Source organism: Manduca sexta, chromosome 22 (assembly GCF_014839805.1).
Source record: "Manduca sexta isolate Smith_Timp_Sample1 chromosome 22, JHU_Msex_v1.0, whole genome shotgun sequence".
In the NCBI taxonomy this organism is placed as follows: domain Eukaryota; kingdom Metazoa; phylum Arthropoda; class Insecta; order Lepidoptera; family Sphingidae; genus Manduca; species Manduca sexta.
Window position 1 is genome coordinate 12,468,639 of NC_051136.1, and position 21,739 is coordinate 12,490,377.

The 21,739-nt window shown below is 33.9% G+C and overlaps 1 protein-coding gene across 1 annotated transcript in view; it reads right to left on the bottom strand.

The window, feature by feature from the left end:
• Nucleotides 1-18,904, bottom strand: part of LOC115449531 (elongation of very long chain fatty acids protein 4) — a 31,152-nt gene extending 12,248 nt beyond the window's left edge. The window contains exons 1-2 of the mRNA XM_030177377.2: nt 18,788-18,904; nt 834-954 (exon numbers count right to left, since the gene is read on the bottom strand). Coding sequence (XP_030033237.1) covers nt 834-915 — 82 coding nt within the window. The 5' untranslated portion in view covers nt 916-954; nt 18,788-18,904. The remainder of the gene's footprint in view (nt 1-833; nt 955-18,787) is intronic.
• Between the last annotated feature and the right edge of the window lie 2,835 nt (nt 18,905-21,739).

Sequence of the window (21,739 nt, forward strand, 5' to 3'; positions counted from 1 at the left end):
TACTTTTATGGTTACGTAGGTAAATTGGGATGTTAATGTTACATTTTATTCGTCACTATTTTTCGTCTTAACAATATACCGGACTAAATTGGAGCTGATGGTAATAGTTTTTTTTGCTTTGAATTACAAAGTATTGTTTGGTATTCCACTGCACTCGCCATCCTGAGACATGAGATGTTAAGCCTTAATATGCCCAGTAGTTACACTGGATACAATGTCCTTCAAACAGAATCACAACAGTAACTGCACACTGCTACTTGGCGGCAGAAAGAGAGATTGCGATGGTAGCTACTCAGGCGTGCTCTCACATATGAGAGATCTACCACCAGTTTAGATATGAATTTGACCGACAAGAAGTTATTTCCCTCAATAGTTCCCTGAGTTACGTTGGTCTGTTTTACTTACACTAACAAAACTCAAATGCCACTATAATGGATATTTATATATAACAATTTATTATTTGGTTTCTTTGGTTGGTATTGTTACTGCTACAGTCTGCTGAGTTTATGTATAGTCACTTACATAAGTAGCTAAACAAATAAAAAATTTCAAATCGCCTGTACATTGTACACGATACCTTAAATAATTCTTCACAAAAAGGGATTTACTTCACTTACACAAAGAAATAAAAATCTATTAATTAAACTTAACGTGATTTGAAAAATTGAAGTTGTTCAGCTACTTTTGTTGGTGACTCCCAAGTCAGGAAACATGTTATGAACAGCTTACTTTTCTAACTTAGTAGTAGTAAAAATCAATCCTTATTAGAGTTCCATGCCCAGCAGTGGGACAAAATATTACAGGGCTGATATTATTATTATAAAAAATCTTACCTGACAATGATAACGTCCAAAGGTAGTAATCGTATGTATCTTTGATTACGCTTTGCGTTGAATTCACTAAAACGTCCGCCATTTTGGTTTGAAGCTTTTATTTTAACTGTTGTTCTTTTATCTGTAACAAAAAAACAGTTAATAAGAATCAACACATGATTCCACTTAAATTACAATTCCAATCTTACAGACCCACAAAAAGGCCAAAACTCGCTGGCACTATTACAAGATTTAATGATATATTTTTTACACAAATTGAATTATATATCACATAAAGTTATTTATGATATAAAAAAAAACAATTATCCTTAAAAATAAACAAAGGAGAGCTATGGTTTATTGTCTTTTATTATTTATACCAATTAAAAATCTATTCTTTCTTTATGATTGATATGATTTTGGTTTATATTACAAGGTCTTATAACCTGTAATATAAGTCAGCAAAAAACTTACTTCATTTATTTAAAAATGAGATTATATTAGTTTAATCCTAATGTAATAAAAATGCAAATGAAGATACAGGGAAAGCGAACATTGGATTTCGCTCCCATTTATGCGAGACCACGACCGTTGCAATCATAATAAAATATTTAAGATATTACAGTTTCACGCGGTGGAAAATCGACAGCAATATTTGTGAAAGACTTAATAGGTCTGATTCATAGAATAGAGTTCCTATTTGTCTTACAGCCTTACTAATAATCGTATACTAATATAATAAATGGGACGTTTACAACTAGACAAGCCAGTTGTAACTTGTCAAGCTCTACGGTTAAATATGAAAGGGTTCTATCACATGAGCTGTTGGATTTGACACAATAATAGGAATGGCAAACACGCCGGAAAGCATGGAAGTCTAGTCTCTACAAGGTTCATGTAGTATACAACCCTGGACAGGATTAAGACAAATAAGTGCTCCCTGAGATTCACCGAGCTGATGCTGGTGTTCATAAAATGCGTGATACTGCTAATCCTAGCTTACAGGAGTTGTAGTGGTGAGTGTGAAAGAAAGTCTAATATATAAAATAAATGCGAAAGTTTGTGATTTTTGTTTTTGGATGTTTGTTAGAAGTAAATGAAATTTGACATACGAGTAGACCCTGTCCAGTAATGACACATAGATTACTTATTATCTTGGTAATTTGCTTCCATGGGAAATAATTATATTTAAACTGACTTTTTAATAGATGGCGCCAGTGGCGAAAGGTAAAATATTACAAAAGGTAACCCGAAATAACATATACATTATACATACTAATATGCATATATGCGGTCTGCAAATCGTTCTAATGATAACAAGATTCTATATAAATCCTACTAAAGAGAAGCTGGCAGGAATCAAATTCCGCCCTAGCTACATTCGCTTTCTATACATCATGAGGTGTATGCTCGATGAAGTATACAGCTAGTACTTCTGCCTAACCCTTCCACATAAAGTCGTGATCATATGTAAATATAAATAACGTAGAGAGTCAAACGGTAAACATAAAGCTAACAAAGGTCAAGTTCAACAAAGAAGCGTGCCGCAACTTTCATTCGAACAGACTTCACGGTGATTCCTTTCAGTACATATTCACGTCTATAGACTTCTATCGTGATTTCGTGAATCATGATTACTATCAGCTGACAAGTATTGTTTGGATTTTTTATACTTTCTTGTTTTTAACCACTGTTTTCTGTCTTTCAATATGGGACAGGTTGAATACACTTTTTCATATAGAAATAGGGCATTACAAATTAACATCATAAATATAATGTATGTAGAATATCAAGATTGTTTTAAATATTTACTTATTTTCCTAGATACATTATTATTTAATATATTATATATAAACCTTCTTCAGTACACACAAGGTTCAATTTTCTCTAAGAATATTCTACGGTACTGTTAGTCTTATTTTTTTATTGTATTGAATGACGGGACGTAAACGATACGACCACCCATAAACAGTAGAAACACCATCACAATACCTTGCATTACAAAATATTGTTTACAAAATATCCTAAGCCATGAGATGATAAGTCTTATTATGTTCAGTAGTTACACTGGCTTCAATGTCCTTCAAATCGGAACACACCAGTGCTACACATTGCTGCTTGGCGGCAGAAAAAGACATTGCCGTGGTACCTACACAGGCGGACTCTCACATACGAAAGACCTACCAACAGTTCGTATCGTTAGTCCTGAATCAAATATCTAATTCTCTTGAAAGATTTTAAGTATGTACTTGTGTTTGATATGAGAAACCTTCCGGTAATGTTTTATCGTACTAATAATTTAAGGAAACAATACAATCGAGTCGCAAAAAGTTTAAGGGAACATCAATGAACATAACAATAGAATAACTGACGAGCAAAAAGAACTCTGCGAAACTTATGTGAAAGTATAAGACAGTTGATTAATAATATTTCCTTTTAGAATACAAACATACGAACATCGCAAACGAAGATAAAAATATAAAGGAAAATTGACTGTCTCGGTGGCGTAGTTGTATTATAGTGCTGTGGTCTCAGGTTGGATTCCCGGATCAGGTAAAATTCTATTGAGTTTTTCTACTGTTTTAACCCGGAGTATGAAATTTGTGCTCGGTATGGCAACACTTTCGCCTCCTATCACATCATTGGACGAAATACAACATGACGGAACGTGTTTGGAGCAGTTCTACCTCTGCATACCCCTTCGTTATAAAAGGCGTGAGTGTGTGTGTATAAAGGAAATATTGGTTGCCTATAAATATTCCTCTGTAAGCATACTAAAACATAAAACATCTATCTAAAATAAGGTTCCAATCGCAACATTTTCAGAAGACAAAAATATTTGAAACTTCAAAGCAGGTTCTAGACATTTCATTCATGTGCACTTTAGGTTTAAAATTGCAAAGAGTTATGTAAATAACTAACAGCCCGTTCATTTTACGGAAGTGTTCTCGGTATTTTTGACAAAATTGGAATACTGTATCCTCTACGGGTACTGTAAATAACAAAATACCAAAAGAGATATTTATGCACTACGGTAACTTATATGGTACCGGCGGCGATAGCCTAGTTGTGTGTGGAACGGACTGTCGAGACGGATGTCCACAGGTTCATAACCGAAGTGCACATATCTCTGACTTTTCAAAAACACTTTGTGTGGCTCGGTCACAATACAGAATGTAAGCCCTCGAGAAACATAATTTGCAAACGGAGGTAAACTGTTTAATGCAAAAAGCTTAGTAGCAACCCACATATTAGGCTTAATGGGGCTTATACTCTTATTCCCTGAACTTCTACCCTAACGCCCTCTTCTGAAAATACTTATGAAATCGTAACAAATAAAATTTACGAAAATCAAACCTGATGTTTTCCGTTATCTTACTCATTACGCTATAAAAGTAAAACCTTACGACCTGGTTTTCTCTTCAGCCCCAATTAGGTTATAAACATCAGTCGATTAAAGCAACTAACTATCGAAGTTTAAACGTTTTACACATTCATAAAACTAAACGTAAATGTGTTAAAATCTTAAAATGATTCAATAGAAAGTAAATCACTATAAATTACATTACAAGGAGGTTGCGTTCATATTTCTTCAAAAGCAAATCCTCTCTAAGTCACAACGATTTGACTAGAAACTTCCATAAAATAAAATGTCAGTGTGCAGATTGTATGTAATCTGGGACTAGTATGATTTTAACATTATTGTAAAATAAATAGGCTGTCATAAATTTCCAAGAGTTTCTTAAGAGCGTTTACGTTCCGCGCGTGAAGTCAACTATAGGTAATTCTTCGCAAAATTCACTCACACAGAGCCGTTGCGTAGCTGTGTGCGTAGAGTTAGCGCGTCGGCTATCTTTATAGTCAGACCAACCAATTTTGATCTTTTCGCTTTAATTATCTAATTGGAATGTAACTTATGATTTATGAATTTATGATAAATGAAGAATTCTATTATTAAATATATAAGAATTCATCATGAAATAGTTTATATGTATCATTTTGTAATTATAAAAAAAAAATAAACATTTTTAACAAATTTTAACGGCAATTTTACAAATTGTTTTTTTCACTTTTTAAATGCAAATGCATTTGCATTTAGAAAGTACACTTTAGTAAAGTGGAGCTCATCATGAAGCCGAAAGATAGGCACCAGAACTCCGTAATCAGACAATAAATCAGGAAAATTACTGTGCTACGATGTTTATAATGGACCACATAATTACTCCATAGATCTGCAGTTTTTAATATTTAGCGTATTGAAAGTTTAAATTAAGTCATTAGAAATTACATATTGGAATTTATATTTTGAGTCAGAAGGTGTATGTAATGAGATATCATTTTTAGGTGTATAACTAAAAAGTGAGAAATAAAAGACTTCTTTTTCGGAAGTTGGTTATATTTTTTGGATAGTTTTTTTTTTTAATAGGTATTGCTATATATCATATCAGAAACGATCACGATGGAGGAAAATGGCGTCAGATTTCTGTAACCACCCCTCCCCTACCGACTACTGCAGTCGCCCACCTACTAACCACAGAGCGCGCTGGTGCTACCGTGGCCCGCACGATTCTAATAGTTGGCCGCCAATACAGCGGGTACCGCATACAACCGCGCACCCCGCGGGCGTAAAACGAGTTTTGAAATGTGCGTTTAGTCCATTGAAATGTTACAATTTAAGGACCGAATATTGCATTTCTTGGAGGACACAATTTTATTTTAGGGCCATGTGTGGGGGTCAATAGAAGCTTAACCTCAAGTTTGTGGGGTCGCCACCCTTGTCCTCCGGCCGCCATCTTGGAAAAAGGGGTGAAAACACTTTTTTCGCGATATCTCGGAAACTATACGTCTTACAAAATTTTTGTAAAGCCATAATTTGTAGCAAATTGTTTTGCCTGCAAATATGTTTTTTTTCTCCTTTATCCCCAAATGGTAACTCATACCTTTTCTACCTGCATAACATTCGATAAGTTAAATTTGGTAAGTTCTATGGCAAAAAAAAGAGTTAGGAATAAATAAGTAAAGTTGTACGAATTTAACAAAAAAATTGTAATAATATATTTACAATAAAAAAAAATCAAAAATAAGTTAAACATTTTGTTTCGACCGGATTCTCATGAGCATTGACGAACCCGGTAAACTTTGGAGCGCTGTAACAGCGTTTTAAATGAATGAAATAAAAAAAATATAGGGAACAATTTTCCTCAAAAGATCATTTACAAGTTAGTTTGAGGTAATTTTTTTGTAAAATGTAAAAAAAAAGTTATAGAGCAAAAAAGAAAACTTTTATAAACATTTTCTCACATTTTTGCTTATAACTTCTTTAATTTTTAATTTAGGGCAAAAAGTTATATAAACATATTTGTAGGCAAAACAATTTGCTACAAATTATGACTTTACAAAATTTATGTAAGACGCATAGTTTCTGAGATATCGCGAAAAAGTGTTTTCACCCCTTTTCCATGATGGCGGCCAGGGGACATAGGGGGCGACCTCACAAACTTGAGATTAAGCTTCTATTGACCCCCGACACATGTTCTAAAAATAAAATTGGGTCCTCTAAAAAATACAAAGCTCATGTAACATTTCAATGGGCTAATTGTTTTTAGCTTAAGGTTCAATTTTTCCTTCGAGTAACTATGCTCAAGTGTTTAATGAGTAAAAAAAGCAACAACCATACTACAGACGCATGTTATAACATTAGTACATCAATCTTTTAGCTTTTGCTTTAGCCGAAGTTTCAGCGTTGTTACGTTTCCTTTTCTTGCCTAGAAATAGCTTTACTTCCCATTGTGTCTGAAACATAATAATTTATAGTAACTACTAAAATTATTGTCAATCATTAAAGAAAAAAATATTTTATTTACTAAAGTACTAAGATGTGGCAATCACTGTATACACGTGACTATTTTTTCTACGCACAGCAAAGTCCAACTGGAGTCTCACCGGAGCGACGAGCGATACGTCCTCTCTCTAGAAAGCCTCAAGGCGGACTAATTTGAAACGATTTGCGCGTTGCGTTTTATAGTGGTATTTAAAATATTTATAGAAAAATTACAGAACTAATTTTGTAGAATTTTTAAATTATATGTTTTTAAGGAGATGTTCTTCTATTATAGTAATCCAATATTATATTCAATTAAGTAAGATATAGTGATAAAAAAAAATCATTTAAATGACCAACATTTCTGAAATTTTCGAATTCTTTGAATTTTTATTTCTCATGAATTAAACATAAAAATATATTTTTTTCTCTACTAACTTTTTTCTTCAGGATCTTTTTAGTTAGATAAAAATAACATATTGTTATGTTCCTTAGTGGTTTAAGATATTTTGAGCTTCGAAATAGACGTTCGAAGCGCAAATTTGAAAACCTCTGTTCAGTAATCATTAAACAATTTACAAATACTCAATAAATCTAAAAATGTTCTCTACTAACTTTTTAGACAACAAAATTTTCTATAATAATTACTAATTCATATGTTTTTAAAATAATGTTTTGATGGATATTATCTCCTTCGAAAAGTGCTGTTTTTGAGACATACGGCGCGCGGATGCGTAAACGCTCTTAAGTGCATGCGGTCATCAAAAATATTTCTATATGTACACTAAATTTGTATCTATAGTAATATTTTTTTTTGGTAACCGCATCAATACTATCTTTAAATGAATAAAATATACTTATTATAATGTACATATATGCTATGTACTTTCCCCCTTATTCATAGAGGTTATTTATCTAAGGATGGAGCAGTGTAGTGATTATCGCACTGGTGTCCAAAGTTCGAATCGCTGGTTGAGACAAAAATAATTTTGACTTTTTCCATCGTAAAAATTACTCAGTCATAGCTCAAAGTTAGGAAGTTGGTTGTTTGCTACCCCCGTGCTTAGGCATATACGTAAATCATTTTGTCCTACGCCTGATCTCTCATCGGCCATGTCGGTTTGTCGTTTCACTGGACTATAAGAGTAAAGGAACAAAGTATGGATTTGTGTATTGTGCACACTTTTGTACACTATAGTATCTCCTGCATACCTGGCTTATATTCGTTGAGATTGACCGTCGTGACCGAAATTCGGTTATGAGGGTTCATTCGCGTCAAAACTTTTGTAATACAAATAACTCGAAGTGTAATCTCATTTATAATTATATCAGGTATAAACAGACAGTGGAAACCAAAATATAGGAAATGTATTACAACAAACAAGCAATACAAGTTTCAGTAATAGAGATTTTCAAAATGATTCCCTCGAAATATGTATTCTTTATATTTCCTCGTAGTAGTTATTCCTTCTTAACCGAATTTCGACCACGGCGGTCAATTTCAACGGAGATCAGCCAAGTACGCAAGACATATTATAGTTTGACTATCGATATGCACTATAACGCTAGTTATAGATCAAGAACTAAGTGTGTTTAGCTTAACTATAGGACGTAGTTTAGGACCGCATAAATAAATTAATAATTATGTCTGTTACACTAGCTTAGCTTATTTTTTGGTCTGTATCCCGCATTATATATACAAAGGCCACGGATAATTAATCACAAGTACATTTATGAATCACAGAATAAGGAAAAAAGACAAAATTCTTCCAATGGACGTTAGGATTATATATGGAGTAACTGTACACATTATTAGCAGTTGAATAATAGTTAAGCTAGTATATTCAAGCAGACTTGGACTGAAAAAATATACCTATAACAGGTGCAATGTAGGTAAACCGATACCAATTATTATAATAAGCAAGTTGGTAAATTCTCCAAATCTTCTTATTTGGCCACACTATACAGGATCATTTTGACATTGCGTTACTAAATAAGACACATATTTATTTTCCTGCCAATAATACCCAATCTTAAATGTAAAATAAAAAATGTAAGTCTCGAACAAAATAAATAACAATAAAAAGTTATTTTAACTTTATACGTCCTAATACCACTACTTCTACTCTAAGCGTATTCGTGGCAACGGCAATATTAGACTTTAAGTCATATTCAGACGCACACACCATATTCGCACTAAACAACAAAATGACCAAAAAATTTGAAAAATAACAGAGTTTTTGGTGAATATATTCTTTAATGATGATTTTGCATACACTGTTAGCAGTGATAAAGATAGCTTTATGGTTTCATTTATAAACGTAATGTCAAAATGACCCCGTATTCTGACTGCTAACGGTTTCATTATAACTTTGCCTAAGCGAAAATAACTTGTATTTCTGCTTTTCAATGAACAAAGCAAACGTAACTACACTTCAGTCACTTGACACAATTCGAAGGCGGCCATTGTAACTGATCATCCGGTGGTCAGTGAGGAGAAAGTGAAATCCGATGAGATGGATATACACAAAGCCGCACGCCAGACAGTGAGAGCAACAAAATCACGTACCGTTTCTCTGTGAGGTGTTCCGCATTAAGTAATACTTCAGCTTATATAACACTTTTAAGAGATGAATCGAGAAATTTGGGTCTTACTTCTAACGAGCGTTATGTCAGGTTTCGTTTTGTTATGTCATTTTTATTGACGTTCTAAATCTACGGCTCTAATTATTTTATTAAGAGCGTGACGCACATTTCTTTTTTTATGTGGACGAGATCATTTATAATACAGCCAAAGCAATTTAATATGGCCAGTTAAAGTAAAGGCACGCTGTAATTTTTGTCTACAACATGAATGATATATATATGATATATATATATATGACTTTCATACCGTGAGTTGGATTTCCAGTAGCCAAAATACTGGCATCCTTTCTCTAATTCCTGTCTGGTACCCTTACGGCTATCTACACTTTTATGATTCTTCTAGAACTGTAGATGTTACGGACGAGAAAAATGACTTAAACAAAGAGTTTTCAGAAAATACTCTTACCAAAATGATCTAACACTATAATAAAACAAACTATAATAATATGGCTGAAAGTGTGATATTGCCGTTCCGACAAATTCTCTTAAAGAAAAAGTAACAGTACTGGGGCATGTAAAATAAAAAATACTTGATATCTTCTATATATATAAAAATGAATCCCTATTTCCCTTGGTCACGCCATCACGCGTGAACGGCTGGACCGATTTCACTACTTTTTTGGTTGTGTTTGTTATTGTCAGGAGAAGGTTCTTACGAAAAAAAAAAAATGCGCGGAAAATTATAAAATTTAAGAAAACTTAACGAAAACGTTAATTTTATGTAACTGTCAATTGTTTGAAATAACTGTCAGCGATTGACAGAATGCGCGCTGCAAATTCATAGTTAAGACGGGACAACGTCCGTCGGGTCAACTAGTATATTATAATTCATAATCATCGCCATATTTTGGTTTGATACTGTAACGCTATTGGCATAATAGAAGGCTCTTGGGACCCCACAAATATTAAAATCGTCACTAAACGCAGATTACATTATTAAAGCCCGAATCTTCCAATATGAGACATAACTGTACCAATTTCGGTATTTCTAAATATTATCCACACAAGACGAATCAAATGGGGTGTACACTGAAATTCTTACATCATAAGGACTGACCAAAAGTGTCTATTCAAATATTATTTTTATACACATAGAAATCTAGAGGGCGTCTCATTGTAATGTGTTTGAAAATAGTTTGGGCGATAATATCTACCCGGACGGACTTCTGTATACAAAATGACGCCTACATGTAATGTAGTTATCCCAGAATAATATTTATATAGTGTTACAAAATGATGATTCCATGTCATTATATCGGCCATACAAAAAAAAAACATAGGAACCCACGTAAAAGGATATAAAGCTTAGCTGTGAAAAGCTAAAAGTTAAGGCCGTGACCATGAAGACTGTAGTCTTCGAAACGTTGGGAGAAAATAATAATATAAAAATCGCGATAAAATACGAAAAATAGTTATATTTCAATAAATAACATTCGCGTAAACATAAGAAATCATTGTTTTTAACGATTTAAAAAATATATAAATATTTGGTATTACTACAATCGTGCTGTAAACACTTTTTTTTATCTTTAAACTAGCTTCCGCCCGCAGCTTCGCCCGCGTGGATTTCGGGTTTCAAAAATGGAGAAGGTGCTCAATTTGTCGGGATGTTTTTTTAATTTATGGTGGTATGCAGGTGGTCCGATTGTCCGGTCAGGGTCTGATGATGGGATCCTGGTGAAATCGAAGGAACTTTTAACCATTAAGGTTGCACACGAAATGACGGAAGCTTAAAAAATGGAGTAACTTCTCCCGTTTTTCCAACATTTTCCATCACTGCTATGCTCCTATTAATTGTAGCGTGATGAAAAGTATACTATAACCAGCTCAGGAGTATGAAAAATAATTGTACCAAGTTAAGTTAAAATCCGTCGAGTAGTTTTTGTTTCTATAACGGTTATACAGACAGACAGACAAAAATTTTACTAATTGCATTTTTGGCATCAGTATCGATCCCTAATCACCCCCCTGATAGTTATTTTGGAAATATATTTCACGTACAGAATTGACCTCTCTACAGATTTATTATAAGTATAGATATGCAAAAGTAGCTCAAAAATTGTCCATAACGAAAACATGCATTTTAAAGTAAAACAAAAGAAATAATATCGTGAAGCCAACCAAATAACTAATGATATATTAAATTTTGTGACTGTTCAATTTAGTCGGGTCCGCGATATCACTTTTGTTGAGTTTCAGAACGCGACATTACATTATTATATTCTGTGCTCCAACGCACACTGCTTTGATGTTAGGAACACACCTACATTGCTTAGACAACAGTGAACTTTATACAATAGCAATAAAGCTCAAATTGACTCTACGTATTAGTTAGAAAACGTTTGTATGGGAAATAGAAAAATGCTGTTTTGAGGATTTTCCCGGCAATTATTCGAATTTTTCTCACCTTTTAAACCTTCCCTAGACCTCCACGAATAATTCAAGACCAAGATAAGATAAATCCGTTCAGCCGTTCTCGAGTTTTAGCGAGACTAACGAACAGCAATTCATTTTTATATATATAGATGACCCGACTCTTCCAGGACTATTCTCTTATAAAAGCTTGAAGCAGCGAAACAACTGACTTGTACCAGTTTAAATGAGCAGTATCATTACTGGAAGTCCAAAAAAATCCTACATACAGCCTCTACAATCTTTAAAGATACGATTCCTTTAGCATTATGAAAGTAATTAGGAGGTTACATACCATTAATAACTTTTGCAGCTATATTTGCTTTGCTTTTAATGTATATTAAATTTCATAATATATTTTGTCAGGTACTCAACGCGAATTAACTTATACCGTCATACGTCGGCAATACTTTACGTTATGTCTACCAAAACACATCAATCATCAAGGATTGGAAACATAAATAATTAATTTTCATAGCGTGGATGACTTACAAATTGCTTTCAGTAAAGCGCTGTTTTGTAAATTATCGCTCGCTTTAACGATGATGGAAAAACATCATGACGTAATGTACATACCTGAGAAGTTCTTTATAGAAATTTTAAGGATGTGTTACCAATCCGCACCAGGCCAGCGTGGACTAAGGCCTAATCCCTCTCAGTAGAAAGCAGGCCGTGCCCAGCAGTGGGACAGTATATGATATAGGGCTGATATTATTATTATATTATAAAAGCGCTGAGCAAATTTCAACTTTATTGCTGAAATAAAAACTATAGTGTTTCATGCATCCAGTAACAAGAAATTGCAATAGTGTTACGCGTTTGACGAGTCTCAACGATTCGACGATTAAGTGTTAACCACACATTATATTGGCTTGAAATTTAAGTTCTATCTGCCTGAGAATAGAATTGAGACTGAGATGAATCCCACTTTAATGTTTAGGCGCAACATACGTTTATACTGGACTTGGCTTAATTCTTACGATCTATCGCCTTTGTCTATGTATCTAGATGGAGAAAGCCATGAGTTTATATTATATAAATAGTTTCTTAAAATCCATTCACGTAATTTGTTTACTGCAAACTTTTTAACATTGTTTGGAGCATATTAAACTTTAAAGCTGAAACCACAAAGCCTAAAGCGCCCCGGGCAAATACTTCAAACATTACATGGTCAGAGGGCCTTTAAAATTTCAAATCACTGTTGGAAATTTTCTCGCTCAATATAATTGGACAATCAATAGATATCTAGAATTTGCAAATTTTTATCTTAGAGGAATCCATATAAAGCTCATACGATCTAGATAAAATTGTAAGTGATTAAACCAATAATGATTAATGTGATTCAATTTGAATTAATTATTATGTAATCACCTTGATTTTTGCAAATTGTAATAACATTTTCGGTTTTCAATTATCATAGCAGTAGGACAGTATATACTTTAATACGAGGCAAGTCTTTTTATTATTTTTAATAAGTTATTAGTAAGTAAGTGAAATTGTTTTAGTATTAAATTATAGAATTTCTATTACCACTCTATCTGATAAATTTAGGCGTAAAGAGCCCTTCACCAGTCAGATTTGTTGTTTTGTAATCAATTAGACTGACTAAGGTTTATAAAACTCCCCTAAATTTTCCCTTTTGAAAAGCCAGTAGTACCGTTTTATACGGGCATATCTAAGTTATTCCACTGCACCTGATAAGCGAAGTGGGTTCCAAATATGACGACTGACATAAGATGAATATCCTTTGTCAGTCGACACAATTCTTTCGGCCTTTTTAGACCAACTATACTAATAACGAAACGCAACACACTTACATGGACTATTATAGCAGGTTTTACACCTTGTGTACGGTGATCGCTATTCGGTCGGACACAAGTAATTTTGCCAGAAAAACAATCTATTAGACCGAGTATACTGATCCCGGAACGCAACACGCTTATGTGGATTATTTTGTGCGAGTTTTACACTTTATGTAAGATGGTCGCTATCCGGAGCGATACCAGTAATTTTGCCATAAAAATAATCTACACATTACTAAAGATAATTTGCTGGTGGCAGGATATATATTTTAATATTTGCCGGGATAGCGACCACCGTACACAAAGTTATAAAACCTGTCATAGGGGCCCACGTAAGTGTGTCGCGTTTCGCGATCTGCGTATGTATATCCGATTCCAACATGCCGGCATAATTGTGTTGACTGCTGAGGGGTAATCATCTCTCGTCAGTCGTCATTCTATTGGAGCCCATTACACTTACCATCAGGTCCAGTGGGGTCACTTTGCCATGCCCGTATAAAAAAAAACAACGAACTCTTAAATCATTCTTACATTTAAAGTTGTTTAGAACATTAAACCTTTGAAAGCTTTTGTTAGATCACAATAGAGTCGTTAGCGCTGCTGACAGCGACAAATCCACTGTCGCTTTAGGCGATGAGTGCCAAATACATTCACCTGGAGTAACAAAGGTTGAGACGTTGACTTTTATACATTGGCATTTGGTGGGAAGACCTCTTTATTGGTATGTTTCTACCAAGTGCGACGGTGTGTCATTTTAAGAAGATGTTAATGTTTGTATTTAAATATCATTAATATTTTAGTGTAGATTGCTTCGTTGGCGTAGTGGTAGCATGCGCGGTATGGCAGCGCTGTGAGGTCTTGGATTCGAATCCCGGGTCGGGCAAAGTGTTATTTGTGTTTTTCTGCCCGGTATCATCCTGGTGCGTAGAATTAGTGGTCTATATGGCGAAAGGCTCGTCCCCTATCACACATTATCGTTATCCTCTTTGTCTGTATAACATAGCCTTAGTATTCTAACTGTTATGGTGTTATTATATAAATGTATAAATAATAAATAAATAAATTATGGGATGTAACGCACTTAGCGAAAAATGCGTGCTCCGGTTGCGCCTCTGCATATATCCTCAGGAGTAAATGCATGATGGTGTGTATGTGGTTTAGTATATCACTTGCGTAGGGTCCATATAACTCTCTTCCTGCCGACTTCTCTTCCGTAATTCGTACTATTAGTACTTATATAATTGTGGCGCGTTTCTTTTCGGAAAATTCTCCCTTTGCCACTGTAGTATATGCTGTATTCTTATGTGAACATCACCTTTATTCGTTTCACTGTAATGGTGTTTAGAGAGAAATGTTATGTGTTCGCAGGCATACTTACAAAAACCTATTATATAAACACTTAAAGAAGTAATTACATCAGAAAACTAGTTCCTTAGTTCGAGTAAATCATATATTGATTTCTTCAAATGTTATACCTGATTCTATTGTGTTACAAGTTCAGGGTGTTAGAACAGTATGTAATTAGAGTGTGAACTAGTAGTGTATATATATATATATATATATATATATATATATATATATATATATATATATATATATATATATATATATATATATATATATATATATTCGTATATCTTAATGTGAACTGATTACTCAGTAATGTGTATATCTAATGATGGTACACATGATAAGAAATGCCAGGTGTAGGCATACTGGCACTAATATTTTAAAACTCCTGCAGGCCTGACCTACTGCAATAACTTTTTGTTTATTCTAACTATGGTGTAAGAAAAAAAATTATTATCAAAAAAGTGCGGTGTGTATTATAATCGAAGGACTTGTACCGATTTTGCGAAGCCTTTTTGATAAAAGAACACAAAACCTCACCAACTCACGCCCTAGTAAGTATTATGGGATCAAACTCAAATATAGAGTTTGATCGGCAATAAAAATATATATAAAGACGGTTAATAAGGACCCATTTACATACATAACACAAGTTATATACTTCACTGGTATGTCTCTCATATGTAAGAGTCCGCCTGGGTAGGTACCACCGCAATATCTATTTCTGCCGTCAAGTAGCAGCGTATAGCCACGGTTGTGTTCCGGTTTGAGGGACATTGTAGTCAGTGTTACTAATGGACATAAAAAGATTTAACATCTCATGTCTCCGGATGACGGGCGCAGTGGAATACCAAACAATACTTTGTAATTCAAGGTGTTGGATAGTGTTTCTACTGTTTAAGGGCGGTCGTGTCGTTTACCATCAGGCGAACGGCAAGCTCGTTTCGTCATTGAAAGCAATAAAAAAATTTAACAGTTTTTTAATTGATTCTGACGGGACAATAAAGAGTCTTACTTATTTCTTTATGTGAATGTTTGTGAAAATATTTTGATGTTTGTTAGAAGTAAACGCAAAAACCGCTGAAGGGATTTGGATGAAATTTACCACATGGATAGACCATATCCTGGGTTAATATATAGGCTACTATAATCCCGATAAATGGGTCACATGGGATTTTTTTAAAAAATAGATGACGATAGCGTTTTACAGATGGCGATATGGGTCTATAGTGAGGAATAAACTTATATACCAGGAAAACTATTTAACGCGAGTGAAGTCTCCTTCAAAATCAAGATTTTTATGAATTTCAACATCTGTAGTGATAGTATTTCTGTAATACATAATTAGACGTATCTACAGGCCTCCCATACAAGATTGTATAATTACACACAACACAAAAGTAAGAGAAAACCATGATATTTGAATTATAGGCGTTGAATACCACGCGCTCATTAAATCTCGACACTTGATATTCTGTGACACATTATTGCAAAATAATGTAACTTTCGCTTTACGATACTGCAAGCCGCTGCATTGGCGGAACTGTTATAAACTCTTGATAGGAAGAGATTTTTATAATATAGTTGGTGTTTATTGAAAAAAGAAAATAACTTCCGTACATATTATAAAACAAATCCACTCCGTATCTGTATGTATGAATGCGATAAATCAAAAACTACGGAACAGGTATCAATGAACGATATGGATATAATTTCAGACCCCGGGAAAGCCATAGACGTTTCATTCGGGTAAAATATAAAGCTGGACTTGTATCGCGGAAAACATGTTACACGCGGGCGAAGTGTCGAGCAAAAGTTAGTACATAATGTGTATGTATTTTTATATATTGCATGTTATCTTTTTACGGGGTTAAATGTAATTCTGCGCGTTTCTTTATCATGTGCGCTTTAAACTTTAATCGAATATATTATAGCCAAATCATAAATAAAAATATATATTCCTGTGTACAGTCTTAGAACAATTAAAATAGTTATAAAACTATAACAAAAAAATTGCTCTTCAAAGCGAAATACCCAGCAGAGTTGTATCAAACATTGTATTTGTCTCTGACATGAATGAGTCAACACACGGATTAGTGTCGGTATCTCGCAAAAATGAACTTAACGCTTTCCAACAATCGTATCTCAGTTAACAAAAAGCGTAAAAGATCATCCTCCTAGCTGTTTTTTATTCGGATAACACCTAAATTTTCACCAGACACTATCTGGAAATCCACATACCATGATGAAGTGAAGTCACATTACGAAGTATAAAAACAACATTTTAAAAAGGGGTGTGATTCATCTTTATAAAGCTATTTCTATTGTCATGACAAACAATCTGGAGTTAAACGAAGAAAGAAACGCGATTCGTATCATTGACCTTATAGGTCATGATTTCGGTGCAATGCATCAAAACAAGACTTTATTGAAATATATGCAAATTTATTCACATAATATCGTTAAAAGCCTATTCCAGGTCATTATCAATCGTTAATTTTATGTAAATCAAACGAATTGTATGTAAATGAGAATAATTATAAATATAATTGTAAAATTTATAATTAAATGAGTAAGTAGGGTGTGTAATGAGATGTTAATCCTTCGATTTTAAAAACGAATAAGTATGATTCGTAAAGGTTTTTAAACCCCGGTGGCGTATAATGTTTACGACTGCCGTATTGTCTAATGTTCGATTCCGGGTCGGGGTAAAGTTATATTTTCATTGCACATACAAAGGACATACTAAGGCAACCACCTCTCAAGTGTTTTCCGTCCCATAATGTGATAGGAGGTAAGTCTTTGAGCATAAATTCCAGACTACGGGCGGATTACAAAATCAATATCACTTTGCCCGACCCGGGATTCGCACCCGGGACGTTAAAGAACTTCGTACCGCGCCTGCAATTCCACTACGCTACCGGGGCAGTCTAATTACAATCTACTGAATTGGGACAAGAATCAATTCAACGAACTACTTGTTTTCTGTTTATAAGTTGAAAAATACGATCGTGAGTTTATTTGATAGTGAGTGTATAACTTTATACGCTCGTGGTTCCCCAAAAAGTTTCCGATATAGAAGTGAAACTACTACTTTCAGGGATAAAAAGTAGGCACTGATGATTGATGGTAAACATAGACAAAGCATACACCTAAACAAACTATCGAAAGTTTAAACACCGTCTCTACATACACCCAGGTCGTGTTTCTTATAATATTATTTCTTAAAACAAATGTTGCTTTTCGAAATGTTAATATAATATAATATTCATCGATTGATGGATAAATTTTTAGTTAAAATTGTAAAGTAAACTGAACGCCTTTTTATTAAAGTCTGTATGGTTTAAAATAAAACTATTTAACGGATTTTATCGCGGTTCATATATTATAATTTTCTCCCGAAGTTTCGAAGACTTTGCAGCCTTCGTAGTCTGTATGCAACTTGCCAATTTTAATATGATCAAATAAAAAAATCATGCTACCAACTATAGTCCCAAATAAATGTTTGTTTTTATTTATTGTCTTGTAATTTATTTGCAACACCCATGTACTATGTTGGTTATCTATTATTATATATGTATAAAATAGTACTTTTAAGTTTTATTATTCTATAGAATAATGACTACGCAAGAACTAACTATATTTACACCTAATTTAATGACTTTAGCGCGTAGTACGTGGCTTCATCTAAGCTAAAACATAGCTTCCCGCAACGAACTACTACACTATTGACGACATTTCGCTTTTGATAATGTACCGTATATTTAGTCAAAAATAAATTGGAAGTAAATTTGATTTTAACAAAGGCTACGTACACGTAATATAAAAAAAATATATCCCAAAACGACCCCTTACAACTAATCAATATAAATCTTATAATGACGATAATATTTTTATAACTATGTATAAAAATAATTATCTAAATAGTAAAACATTTATCTTACCTGTATTCTATAATGAGACACAACACACACTTTTCAGTACACTTCAGGTGCGCGCGCGGCGCCTTGTGCTCGCTAAGTACGCAACGAGACTGCGCACGCGCACGTCGACAGCACTGACGTCGCCTTTACCCGCAGTCTTCGGAGAAACGCTGGAGCCAGAATTATATAATACTTGCATAACTCATATATAGAATTTTTGGGGAGTGTTTGTCTGTTGGGATTTCTTGAAGTGTGACTGTGTCAAAACCTGATGTTTTTCGAAATTTCTTTGAACATAATTTGCGATTTCCGTTTAGGGTTTTATGAAAGGAAATGCATAAGTTTCTCGTAGACATGCCAATATGATAGGGCCACCTCTTATTGCATGATAGGAGAGAATTCATTGGACCGAGTACTTACTGAATTTATGTATCTTACTATTGAAGAAGTCACGAACCTTCAACATAAATATTACTGGAAATACATCGACGATTTGATAAAACGAATGAATCATTCTATACAATCCGTATGAATACAAATTTGTATCGAAAAGGGTCAATGTTAAAGCAAAATCATACAACCATATTATTACTTCTTTTGCGATAAAAGCATCTTATTACCAGTATACCTATATAAAAATGTATATTTTTATATAGGTATACTGGTAATAATACCGTTTTTAGACGGACAAAGGTATTTAAATATTTCTCATAAAATATACTACTGCCTCATACGGAAGAAACACTACAGCACCAAAAACGAAATTATTATGATGTATTGCAGAATATTTCTTAAATCTCATAACGATAGGCTTCAAAGTCCTATAAAATTATTTTCTGAAAGGAATATTTCGTCCTCATTACCTTCTTATCCCTAGGAAATCATGTTACACGCACTGAATATTTCGAACGAATGATGTCCTTTGAATGTAGGACATCGAATTTCATAGGATTGGGTGGGTAAATGGACATTTATTTATTATATGAAAAATATGATTGTGAAATAAGCTTCGTCCTGACATCTATATTTAAATAGGTACTCAACATTTTACAGGTCAGAAAGTCTAAGTGTACAGGTCGGCAATAATAATAATAATAATGCATTTATTTGTTGAATGCTGTAAAAAGTTGTTACATGTAATAATATATGGGAATATACTCAATATATATATGTACTAAATATACTCAATCTTATATGGCAAGAGACCAAAATGGTCATACACGACCCTAAAATGTAATATTGTTTTCTAGTGTGATCGTAATAAAAATACATTTTTGTCTAACCTAGACTTGAATTTGCCGTAAAGCGTAGTATAATTTCTTTTATATAGACATTCCCAATTGACGTGGTATTTCATTACCTTATCGACGAAAATTAGTTTAATAACGCATGAGCCATCTGCCTACCATTTTTAAATCAGGGTAAGTTCATGTCATGGTTAAAAAATGTTCGCAAGTCACGGACAAAACATATATGTACCCAAAATTATCGGAGGTTATTTATTACTTCTACAGAGTGAGAAAGGTCACGTGATTACGTATGCCCTGAGGTTTTAAAGAGATGAGTCCGAAATTTCTTTTTAAATTCTTAATTGACATAATTGGTGGGTGTATAAATATTATTGAAATTGATTTTTGGAACGGGTTGCGTAAATACACAAGTTGCCGCTACCGGAAACAGTTTCGGAATATTGCGATGCTGCTACTGGCAACTTTTAGTATCTTTTCTAAATAACTTACATAGGTTAGCTATGAATAAACAGTATGTTTTTATTGTTCTATACAATTTTTAAATACACTAATTTCAGATATCTGTAATATTTAGGACTTAAATACAAATAATCTTCATGTGAACATTATTATAGACTAGTAATGTAATTTGCATGCTTTATTTAAAAGTTTTATTGTGGCCCTATGTGGGTGTTTGTGGGCGGTGGACATATAAGTAACTCAGTTATCCGTTTAACGTCTGTAGTGACCTATGTATCTAATTATGTAGGTGTGCGTATGTGTGTGTACGTTTCCTATATAAAATGAATCTTGTCATATTAAAGAAGTAATAAATGTAGGAGTGTAAGAAAGGTGTTGAGTGAAACGGAATGTAAAATAAGTGTGTGAAAGGGACAGATAGTGTTAAGAAGGTGAGTAAAAGAGATAGAATGAAAGTAATGTTAGACGACGACGTATGTAGAAAAAGGGAGTAGGATTAAGTCGTATTTTTATTATAAGACGGTCATTGTGATTTTTTTTTAAAAAGTAAAGTAAGTTTACGGTATTTTTGGTGTTTGCACTTCCCGTGATCCCACAAAATTGGGGGCTCGGCCGGGATCGGGGAAATAAAGTGCCATCAAAGTGCGCGTACAAAAAGAACGTGGTTCGGCCATTTGTTGCTACTTGAGTTTGCATTTGGAAATTGGAAGACGAACGAGAAATTATGAATACCAGAAGCGGAAAGGGCAGCGAAGACAGTTCGGAAGAAACGCCGTACCAAGCCGACACACTACATCTCACGGAAAAACTCATAACAAAGTTTAGCGGGCAAGATGACGCGCACCCGGTGTCAATGTGGATACGGGATATTGAAGACCATAGGGAAATATTTGGTTGGAATCCTACACAAACGCTCTTGGTGGCACGTCGCTCACTAACCGGCACAGCGGCACTATGGCTTCGCGCTGAAAAAACCTATAAGACATGGGACGAATTAAAAGGTGCTATAAGTAAAGAGTTTATCGACACATTAGATATCAAGAAGATACATGAAATAATGAGCTCAAGACGTAAAAGAAAGATGAATCATGTTTTGATTATATGCTTATTATGAAGGAATTGGGAAAGCGAGGAAAATGCCGGATTATGTGGCCATCAAATATATACTACAAGGTATTCCAGACTTAGAAATTAATAAAATTATGCTCTATGGAGTTACAACATACGCTGAACTAAAGGAGAAGCTAAAGTTATACGAAACATT